Source organism: Crassostrea angulata, chromosome 6, assembly GCF_025612915.1.
Source record: "Crassostrea angulata isolate pt1a10 chromosome 6, ASM2561291v2, whole genome shotgun sequence".
Lineage (NCBI taxonomy): Eukaryota > Metazoa > Mollusca > Bivalvia > Ostreida > Ostreidae > Magallana > Magallana angulata.
This window is the reverse complement of record NC_069116.1, coordinates 49,365,218-49,377,348: the sequence shown is the minus strand read 5'-3', so window position 1 is coordinate 49,377,348 and position 12,131 is coordinate 49,365,218. Positions and strand designations below refer to the sequence as shown.

Genomic DNA, 12,131 nt, shown 5'->3' with positions numbered 1-12,131 from the left:
TGTATAACTTTATTGTCACCTGGGCTAACAAGAAGAACACAACAGGAGAAACATTTTCTTCAATTTACTTACCAAGTTATACAAGTTTATAATACATTAATAACAAGTAAGCTCTGATTGGCATGGGTCATAATTGGTGGGAAATACCTTAATGCTAACCTTATGGAAATCCTAAGTGATACTAGATAAAACAAAATAACTTAGAATAGCTAATTTATAACAATTCTAATGTGAGACCCGATGATCAGTGTTTAAAATTCATAGTAAATAAAAAATTTTAAAGTCTAACATGTAAATCTTATATGTACTACTACATGTATAAAATCAAATACAGTTCAATAGCGCAAACGTTCCTTTTTTTGAGTCTCTCTTTCATGTATCAGTAAAAACACAATCAAAAAATGATTTATCCACCAGAAAAGAAAACTATACAGAAGATGAGAAAACTATAGTACTGGTGAATGAATGGATAGACATTGGTAAAATAGACAGCATAACAATGACTTAATTCTTTAGTATTTACATGACAGGCAGCAAAATAAAATAGATTGACAAAAAATGTTGAACATTCAAATTACGGTTCACGTTTAACATACAGTATATTGTTAAAATGATACCTACATGCTCAAATTTAATGACATTGCAATATCTTCATGATGTTGCATTTATTAAGCCGGGCTGTGTCTCGACACTTACCCCCCCCCCCTCCAAATTGATTAAAAAAGTAATGATAATCAATAATTAAGGATAATTCATAATTTTAGAATACAAACTTCTTGAAGGTGTTGTGTTGCTTAGCCCTATACACGTGAACGATACAAGTCGCAGTATTGTTTTTATATTTGTAAACAAAAAAATCAATAACTGTGTTAAATGTGTATTTCACCTGACAGATGAGATATTTACCTTTAAAAATTAATTTCCAATAGGACAATTATAATTCCCGTAGGAGAAATGATTCTCCTATAGGAAATATTGACAATCCTATAGGATTTTTTTTAAAATCCTAGAGGAATTACAGTGTAAATTTTCTGTAGGAGAATGGTATTTCCTGTGGAAATTTGATTCAGAAAGGCGGTATTCCTATAGAAAACTAATATCTCCTATCGGGTTTTATCAAATCCTGTCGGAATTGAAATTCCTGTAAGAAGTTCTTGTATTTCGATAGAAAAATTTCAAATTTCCTATAGGAATATTGTTTTTCCTATGGGAAAAACTAGTTTCCTGTAGGAAATTATCTTTGAAAGGAAATCATCTCACCTAACAGGTGAGTTACAATGATAACAAAGTTGGTTGTAAACTCTTTTAGCAATGATCTATCGTGTGGCATATTTGAATTTTTCGATATATGCAGCATAAACGGGTGCAAAAATGCCACCTTGGCACTGGCATAATTATCCGGCACAGTGTTATGGACTTAATACATATTATATCATTTCAGCATTGAATGCTTATTTTTGGATGCTGTCTGTCCTTTAACGTACAAAGTGGTGCAGACAAACTGAATACCGCGCGTTGGCGCGTTATGATAATTTGTCTGCACCGCTTGGTGCGTTATACCATATGTATTTTCATTAATACTGATGTCTATTTATATGAAATACATGTATATGTGTACCATAGCTGTTAAGCCATTATTTACTCTCTCACTCTCAGTCAGGGACATAAAATATTAACATGTATTTAGTTAGCATCGCGATTAAAAATATAGTGCCAGAAACTTTGTAGAGAAAATTATTTTTATGGGAGTGGATATAATCTTATGATTTTTTTTCAAAAGTACATATCAAATTGGTCACCTAAGATTGAACGATACATTTAATCTTACAAAAATAATTATACTCAAAACACTTGACGACCTTTATTTTTGTGCTCATGGCGAATGAATTAGGAATGTGTATTCATAGAAAATCGAAGGTCGCAGATTTCCAATGCAGACATATGGGGATACTGGTATATACTGAATGTAAATATTTCAATATCAATAGAAAATGCATGGTTTTGCATTAAAATAAAAAGCATGTTACGAGGCGGTTATGTATACTAGTAGATCGAGGGGGGGGGGGGGGGAGAGGGGGGTTAAAATTCAATAAATGAGATTTTCTAAACAGTTATCAACCATACCAAGTCCAGAATCTATGTTATTTATACATTAATGCAGTTTTTTGTGTTTAGATATTCATATTAATGTTACAGTGAGTTAAATGTAGGATTGACCTGAAGTGGATATATTTTTGCTTTTCCCGAACTCATATTTTGTTAACAAGTATACATACATGTATACCTTTGACGATTGACGCGAGCAATGTTTACATAATTTTGGCGATGACTGGTGGTTTGTCTCCATATGAGTAGTCATACTCATGTTCAATAATTTCAATGTATGAACATTCATTGTGTTCAGTTTGCTCTTGACTTTGATCATAGGATAAATCTTTCAGTTCAATGACTTCATATTTTCCATTTCCACTGTCCTTTGATAGGCTATGGTAGGGATTAGTTGTTTTTCTCTGGATTTCTTTGTGTCCTAGATTCCTATCATTAAAACAATAAAAACAAATACATACATGTAACATCTTAACGTTTCAAACAATCTCTCTCTCTCTCTCTCTCTCTCTCTCTCTCTCTCTCTCTCTCTCTCTCTCTCTCTCTCAAGTTCGTAATATACCTGAATTTCATTCGACGTTGTTTTGCAATATATATCGCGATGGCTGTCAAAGCAACTTCTATCATACTAATACCCGTGATCAAGTATGCTGAAAATAAATAGGTATTTGAATAACAGTTGAAATAGCGACGCTTTAATTGTTTGTTTGCAGTGTGGAAATTCAATGATAAAGAAATCCATACTTATATTCATACTTATCTCTCGAAGATTAAATGTAGCTGATTGATTATCTACTGAAAAGTCAAAACAGTTTTTAGAATAAATTATTGCGTGTTTCTCCTGGTTTTACTTAAATAGAATGTATTTATCGACCAAAGTAAGATGTTAATAAACATTTTAATTTTTGTACTCACTTAAAAAAGTAATAAGGAGTTAATATATAAAAGATTGTTTATCATTTTCAATAAAAAATTCTGCCTAAAATGATTTATGCAACGAAAAATAAAATAACATCGGACACAATTCAAATGTTACTTCATTAAACTTTGTCTTAATAAAGTATTTTTTAAAATTATGTTAACGCTCTTATTTATAAAATTAGTAAAATAGTTTATATTTATATCAGCTATCATATTAATTATGAAACTTTTAAGGGAAAAATCAGCATTTGTTTTAATAGGTTAAACACTCCATCACGATCGTTTCATAAATCTAGGAGAGGTAATCAATGATAAGGCTGTTCACAATCATATGGTTTCTTTTCACAATATTCAATATTTTCTTGTATTAGACTATTAAATATCTTAACGTCTTGTGTAGTCTAATGGTAAATATGGATATTCACCATAGTGCTTATTAATGAACAATGAAATATTCAAAACTTGTTTTATTTACATTTATATAATACTATAGTATGATAAACAGCTGTTGTAAACGATAGGCAGTCACTGGCGAAACATGGTTGTGTTCAGAGGCACGAGGTGGGAAAATTGTTGAAAATATAGATACGTTGGAATTTGGCCTTGTGGCATGATGGAAACTTATGAACATGGAGTCAAATTTGACCGCTTATTTATAAAACCAGTTCGTTAAATCATTGTGCGTTGAGCAGCCGAATAAAATGCGAGAAAATGAAACACGATATTGTTTGGTTAATGATCCAGACTTTGTACATATGTATTTTCTACACATGATTAAAAACAAAGGTTTTTTCTTCAATAATTATCTATTATCTGGGATGTGTTTCGGTTTATTTATTGTGTATTTGACACACACAAAAAATATACAAAGAACTGCAAAAAATTCTTGTAAAATAATAAAGACAGAAATCTGATTACAAAAACAGTTAACTACCTGCCGGAACTGTAGCGTTTCGTTCAGACATCGAGCGTGTCGTAATTGATGCTGTGTTCCACCTCCTAGTTGTGTCATCTATATAGAGCGGTTTTCCCTGTCTGCTTGTAACTGTTTGTGCTGAAATGTTTTTATGATTCTTAATTGTTCGCAGGAAAATAGACTATTGTAAGATACATGTTACAAATTAGTCTCCATATGTCCCCTAATATTAACTAGCTATAGTATTTCATTTTTGTTTCCATAAAATTATAGCTTAACTGTGTATAAATAAAGGTCTAAACCTTTTTAGAGTGTGCAAAATTAATGTACAATCAGAACACCTACAAAAACGAACTGAAAATTTTGCTCTGCTTTAAGGTTCCAAATCAATTTTCATTATTGTAAAACCTAATTTTCTATAGTTATTGAAAATTCAAGGGTCATTGTTACGATTTCAATTACTTGAACTTGACCTGTTCGCAGAACATATAATCAGGTAAATTATCAGCAAAAAAGGGGGATAATAAGCTAAAGGTTACATGTAGAATTGTACTTTTCCAATTCATAGATAGGGGATTGGGAGGTTATTTGATGTAATAATTTAGAAAGTACTTGCAAAACTGTTAAAAATAAGCCTTTTTATGCGAGGAAACAATATGTAGTGAGTATTTCTCGATATAGCAGGAAATTTAGACAATAACTTGAATATAACGAAGATTTTCTTTAGCTGGAGCGAATTCTAATTTTGGGCGACCGAGTCTAAATCAGTCCTTGCTATCATCTAAACCTACTATTAGATTGTATGATATTTTAATACATACACGTAGTTAACTTTTGTTACACTGTTTTTACTTATGCTCTGCAATCGCTGTGTTTGAAATAGTTTACCTGGTCTAGTTGTATGAATCCTTGGTCTGAATATTGTGTTGGTGTAAATTAAGGTTGGGGTTGTTAACATCTTTGTTGATCTTGTTGTCGTTGGATTTGCTGAATTTATCGCAAGAACCGACATTTCGCTTGTTGCCTCGGTTGTGGTAGTTGTTTTACAAACAGTTGTGCCAGGTGTAAATGCTACAAAATAGTGTTAATGTTATGAGTCCTGTCTTGTCCAAAATATGATTGCAAATTCTGAATGCATTGTTATAGCATCATTTGTTTGAATTGTTTTAAATATTCGTGTTATTGTAAACTCAGGTTCCATATACATGTACTTCTCCAGGACAACTTAAATCCTCTAGCGTTGCCTATGCTATCCGACACAAATGTTACCTCGAAAATGTTTCCTGTTTGCTCATAATTAAATGGAGGGAACTTAATATATTAATGGTTTTATTTTATGACTTAATAATTTGTCAAATTGAGCCTCATTATATTCACCTGAAAGGCCAGAGTTGATAATAACGTTTATTATTTTATGTTTTCATATATAACTTAAGCTACCCCAAAAGTACAATATTCTCAAGCCTGAAGGTTGGGGTGAATATTTTATACTTCAAAATAAGCTTAATCATCAAGTTCCTCGATTAGATATCAATATTAGCGTACAACATGGTTCCGTCCTATTAACCTTACTAATTAATGTAAATATGTTCTGTTCATTTAATTCTACAATAAAGGTTGCCATATTTTTACACTTTTATTTGACAAATGAAAAGGGTATAATCACGATTAAATCGGAGTTTTGATTTCTCCTTTTTGATGCATTAAAATATTTCACTAAGGTATACACATGTACATCTTTAAGTCCGCCATGTATTAATGTCATTTGCCAAAATATTAGAACGAAACAGAGCTCACAATATCAATTGTTATGAAAGCAAAGCTTTGTTTTTGTTTACATTGATTCAATAAACGTGTATCAGGTCTGTTTCAAGCAGTTTTGTTCTATTTGCAAGATTTGTTACGAAAACAAATTAACAGTTACAAGTGTTTTTTATATTCAATTTTGCTTTGAATACTCAACCCTGAATTCAGAGGAAAATACGACATAACGTTAAATAAATGACAAAGAAAAAAGACCTCTGTAACTTGTTACAAAAATTGATGAATATCTCTGTTTTTATTGACGATTTAGGGGATAAGAAATACCTTGTACTAAAGCACTAAACAAAATAAATATTAAAAAAAAATCAAATTTGAAAATTTTAGGAAAATTTTTTAAAATCAAGTAGTAACTATGTCCCTTTAAATTTTGTATACCCCCTTGTAAATAATCATCACACTGTGTAGAAAATCGAAATTGTACCACACTTAGGTCAGTATCATTCAGAGGAATTGTTGCTTTGAGATTTTCTGTTTTTAAAGTCAATGCATAAATTGCATTGTCTGGATAGTTTTCATGATAAAAAGGTGATCTAATGTCTTGAAGCGTCATTTTCTGTCTGTCGTAGGTACGTGTCGTCCCTCTATTGCATAAACAGTTTTGTTTCTTCTAATAATTATACAATTATGAATTTAAAGTTAATCAAATTAAAACGTCTATAAAAACTGATACTTACCAATCACAGAAAGTACAGAACAAACGAAGGTGAAATTGTTCATTTTGTTGTAGGTCGAGAGAACTAAGTATTGTAGACGCTATACATGATCTGTTATGTATAAATTTGAAATACTCTTAATTCAAATTTTGATAGCGAATTGTTTCCCTAACTAAGGGTATATCACTATAACATAAATAAATACTTTACACTGCTATCTTAACCATAGTATGTATACCATAATAGTGTTTATTATTGTGAACATAATCCTGCAACATTTTGTCGTTTTACAATAAATGTTATTTTTTGCAAGTTAGATTGAAATAGGCCCTAGATATTTGAAAATTATGATTCGTTTCTTTGCACATATGTTAAAGATATTAAATATATTAATATTATTTTAAAAGTTACTCATATAAAAATCCTCACTTTTATTTGACTTTACTTTAAAAAAAAACATTCCATGAAACCTTATGTTAATATCAATTAAACTGAGTCAAACTAAAAGATAATCATCAGGAAAAAATATATGCAATGATATAATTTTGCAATAATTTTTCTTATTAAAAAAATATCAAACAAAACCAAAACTTATGAATATATATAAGAAGTAAAACATGTACATGTAGTCTACCATTTAACAATAAAATGTTACTCAAAAAGAGAAGAAGTAACCGAGATTCAGGACACATTTGACACGTTCTCTCATATAAGATGTTTATAATCATTTAAACTAAAGAAAAATGTTTTATTTACATTTTTAATTTTTTTTCTATTATACTTTAATGTTAAGATAACTTTAATATTAGTCGCTAGTGTGTTTTACGCCTATATTTTCTATTTTATTATTTGTGTAACAATCTTAGCATCATTGCTTCTGACCGACACTTATTGATTTGTATACAAGCACTAATAACTCTTTGGTCCGTTTGTCTTAACTGTAATATAAAATCATAGATATCAACAATTTATATCGGAACTCGTTGACTTATAACTATATATAAATTGAATATACACAATTGATTTATGACAGTAACAGGTTGTATGTGAAAATCTACTGAGAGACCCTTTGGGCTTCACAGAATTCGATCACATGACCAACCAACTTCATATCCCGGTGATCTTTCTAAATTGCTGTTTATTTCTTAAATGAACTTTTTCATAAGATCACAATTATCATAGCACGCGCTTATCGCTTGGATTATTGTAAACAAATAAACACATTTTTGCCAGTTTATACAATTCTGAACAATTTGCCTTAAATGTAAATATAAGTAAAAATCAAAGTACTGAAAGTACTGTTAGACGGTGGCGCCGTTTGAAAGTGGCATATTACATGTATGTTATTTATTGTTGTCGAAAATCCACAGCCAGCGCCTCATACATGTACTAGCACAACTGGTCGTGAGTTACTTACATGGATAATTCTGTGGAAGTCGAAGTTGTGTTCACAATCCACATTTTACAAATGTTGGGTCTCTTTATCGTCATCTTTTGGGGAAAATCCATAGATTTATATCAGTAGCCTTTGAAGTATAGAAGTTTGCATCTATATGCTTGTATCTATATGTTTGTATCTATATCAGTTGATATTAAATACATGTACTACACAAATGTATTTTGATTGCCCCAGAATGACTTATTAAATATGTGGGTTGCCACCACATATTGAATGAATAAATCAAATCCAAAGCGATTCAATCACAGTACGCCAAACTATTTGATTTTATAAAGAAGGGGAATTTTGGTTATTTCCCTTTTGACCTTTGGGTTGACCCTGCAAAGGGGAACAACTTTTGAAAAGTGTGGATTGGACTTGTGCTTTAAAGATATTGTAGATTTCTCAAAGTAACGAGAACAAATAAAGCTTTAGTATGATAAAATACTTATCAGGTTTTTACTAACTATTTGGGCATACATGTAGTTGTTTATTTTCCCTCTCGACAGCATTTTCCCTCAATTTCTTCACGTCGAAAAAGTTGCATCATCACACTTGCTTGTGGATCATCACACTTGCTTTTGTCCTCATAGTCAGTTATAAATTTAGGTGTACAGAAAACGGAATGGTTTTCAAGAACCTGTTTGATAAAACTGGTTTTGCTTTTGGAATGCATGTCATCATGAAACAGAAGAGTCAATCAATATTTTATCTTCGACTGTAGTGGATTATTTCCATTTCCTCACAACGAAAGTGAATAAAAATTTGAGAAAAAAATATCAAACAATTAATATTCAGTCGCGGCAGTTTCATTAATCAACGTTTTAAATTACATTTGTCTAATTGTATTTAGCTATAGATTTATTCAAATCATTTGAATGAATTTGGGAAAGTCACATGTATATTTTATCGCTTCTCAGTACACTTTAACACGCATAATTTACTTGCAACATTAAACTTTTCTAATAAACTTACAAGAAATATAGATTAATTATTCAAAATTAGTTTTTAAAAACACCAAACAAAAAAAATCCAAGTTAAACGCGTGTTTTTCTGATCGTACAGCTGTGTATATAAATTTCATTTTATTCTTTGCGTGTACTATAGTCTATACAATAGATCTACGGTCCGCAAATCCCGGCAATATTTCCGGAAAGATATAGTTCTGTAGCTCAGCAGAATAAAACAGTCATCTATGAAGCACATTTTTTACCTTCATGTTTCATTATTTATCGCAAATATAGCATGGATGTATACGCTACGGCCGATGTAGCATTTCGTTGAGTGATGACACTTATTTCGATTGCGAATCGCAACAAACTGGCGCATTTATATAGGCCCGCCTATTTGTAAATGGAAACAAATGTCGAAGAAAGCTCATAATAGAGTGGTACTCGCGAGTTATAAATTATTTGAGGACAAAATGGTTGATATTTACGTACATGTGAAATAAATGTTATCTGTTTCCGAAAAAATCCCCCCAAACCAAAGAAAAGGTTCTCTAATAGCAGATGGATTAAAGTCACAGATTGTACTTCGCTCATCAAATTGCGTTATTTCAGTTTAGTGTGAAAAATTCGTCAGAATATGTTAAGTGAACAAAATTAGTATATCTTACATTACCGTTCACAATGTACCATAAATGTATATGGAATATTGCATGAGTTGAACCGATTGTTTTTTCTCACAAAAAAAGCTAGCGTTTGCTGCAAATTAGAGATACACGAGCTGATACGCCGTGAAATCCATAAGACGTTTTACAGCATGTCTTTAATTCTTTATTTTACAAAAAATCTGAACTGAAAATCTTTGAAACATCGTAAAATGTTGTTTGTTTATACATGTACATGTAAAATGGCGACTTGATTTGCACGTGAATTTTACAATCCGAGGTCGATCGATTAGCGTGTTTGAGAGAAAGTCAACAGCAAGTAAAGCGTCAACATCAGTAGTAAATATTGTCTGATGAATATTGAGGTGCCTGTAATAATATTAATTTTCCTACAGACTGAGTGGGTTACAAAATTAGGTAAATCACAGGATAGTCCAAAATTAAACACATTTGTATCGTAAATTTCAAGTTTTTTGTTTGTTAAAAGAACACATGAACACTTGTAGAAGAAAGTGTGCCATTGATCGGTTGAAGTTCAATAAAATGTATTTTATCTAATATTCATTATCAGTATCTCTTGTGAATTCTTTAGAATAGCTACAAAAAAATAAATATTCTTTCTCAACTAAAATCAATGCGTTGAAAATGAATGAATTTATCGATGAAGCAAGTATGTAATATGAAATGGCAAACCTTTTTAAATTGTTTGTGTATCTGACAATTGTTTACATCATAAAAAAACCAAGAAGCGATTATTGAGAGATCTCTTAGCCAAGTATCGCAGAGATATAGTTTATGCAGTCCTGATACAGAGTTTAACGTCACAACTAGCAGTTGGTGCATAAATTATCGATACCGCGTAAGCAGACAGGGTAACGGCTCGTTTAAAATAAAACAAAATTTCATAAATTATTTACATATATGTACAAAATGATTAGCAGCTATAATGCTTGAAATATCTGATAAGATTAAAATTAGTTATCAAACTGAAATCGACACAAAGATAAAACATTGCGTGTAACACTGCATACCTAACAGAGTTATCGTTCGTTATCCGCTAGGGTCCCCGTGAGAAATACTCTTCCGGTCAGGACCGTAGCAATAGACCGTGGCTATTTATAGCCACCGTCTAAAAACAGCAATGTTAAAAAGTTTACTGGGATATGAACTTTGCTGGTACGTGGTCAAATCTTCTGAGAACCCCTTCAGGCTTCACGGGATTTGATCACGTGACTAACCAAGATCATATCCCAGTGAACATTTTAAACTGCTGTTTATTTCTTAATTAACTTTATTACATAAAACCCAATAAAGAAAATACACGCATAACAAAAAAACTATAATATGTTTTACGGTGTGACCGTTGGGGCGAGCGCAGAAGGAGCCACACATCTGTCATCATTGTTAAATGCAACCCGTTTAACCAAACCAAAAAACTTTGGCTTTGTCTCGAAAACTTTTACCACCGCAAGGAACCGGAAGATATCAAACTTTTATTCCAATGGTCCCTTCCTAGGATTAATTATACACTTAAACAAAAAACCACCACTGAGCATTAAATAAAATGTTAAACAGACTTATCAAAATATTTTGATAAACACAAAGCCGGTTTTTTTTTTATATTTTTTATCTCTTCTTTACCTTTTAATAATAATCAATAAATTGTGTGTCTGTGTTATTTCCCATTTTGTTCCTTTTTGTTATTGGTGTTTTAATTATTTTCCTCTGTGACATCAATTTTGTTCTTAATCTTTTTAATTTTTGTACGCTATATAAGCGTTGTAGACATATGTGCCCTCCCTCTCTTTTTAGTGTGTGATATCCAATATTATTGAAAGGTTTGACCACATATGCAACAATAACAAATACATGTAGATATTTTAACAGTTTAATTTTTTTCTTTCATTTATTCATTACAAAATGACGTGGCTACACGTATATCTAATAACGATTAGACTTTTCTTTTTTAATAATTTGTTGTCACCTACCTAACGCCGATACAATGATTGGATCAATATGACAATAAATTTAGCATGGAACTTGCATGTGTATTTACTGAGGAAAAAAAATCATCAAAACAAAACTAATCAGCCAAAGAGTCACCGTTAATAGCGAGCGCAGTATCAGTATTAACGGTGACTCCCTACTGAGTACTTCCTACACGTTACATTCAGTACAGATGTTTGATCCACCTCTAAATGTATCGCGGGAATATAAAACGCGAGATCACTGTGACGTCATACATAACTTTTTGCGCTCGACAGTTTTCGTAAATTGTCGGACAAATTCGGGGAAGGAATGACGTCATAGGTACAGTTTTTTACGTAAGCATATGTGTTGTTTACTTTAATGTTTTTAAAAGGATTTTTTATTCTTAAATGAAAATGATGTATGCGATCTACAGGTAACAATTTTCTTTAAAAACGCTTCCTGTTCTGCCATGTTGCTATGCACCGCAAAGGATCACTGGGATAGTAGAACGTTTTCACGTGGCCTCATAAAATTTTCTTTGAACAATGTGCAGATTTCAACTCGAATTTCCTCCGTTCGTACACGTTGTCTATGGAGCTCGCTACGCGAGCGGCGCTTCGCGCCGCCTCGCTGCGCTCGCTATTAATTTTATAGTTTTATCATGTAATTAAAACAATTTAAAATGCTGAA

General features: G+C 31.5%; 2 protein-coding genes across 2 annotated transcripts in view; both read right to left on the bottom strand.

Annotated features, from left to right (window-relative positions):
* LOC128187569 (cubilin-like) overlaps positions 1-1,330 on the bottom strand; it is a 32,799-nt gene extending 31,469 nt beyond the window's left edge. Inside the window, exon 1 of the mRNA XM_052857985.1 lies at positions 1,261-1,330. Within this exon, the coding sequence (XP_052713945.1) occupies positions 1,261-1,330 (70 nt within the window). The remainder of the gene's footprint in view (positions 1-1,260) is intronic.
* Positions 1,331-2,309: 979 nt separating this feature from the next.
* On the bottom strand, positions 2,310-6,484 carry LOC128187114 (uncharacterized). Its single transcript, XM_052857325.1, has 6 exons — positions 6,442-6,484; positions 4,832-5,014; positions 3,962-4,081; positions 2,863-2,901; positions 2,669-2,756; positions 2,310-2,535 (listed from the first exon to the last, which is right to left on the bottom strand). Exons 1-6 carry the CDS (start codon positions 6,482-6,484, stop codon positions 2,310-2,312), a joined length of 699 nt encoding a protein of 232 aa, XP_052713285.1.
* Between the last annotated feature and the right edge of the window lie 5,647 nt (positions 6,485-12,131).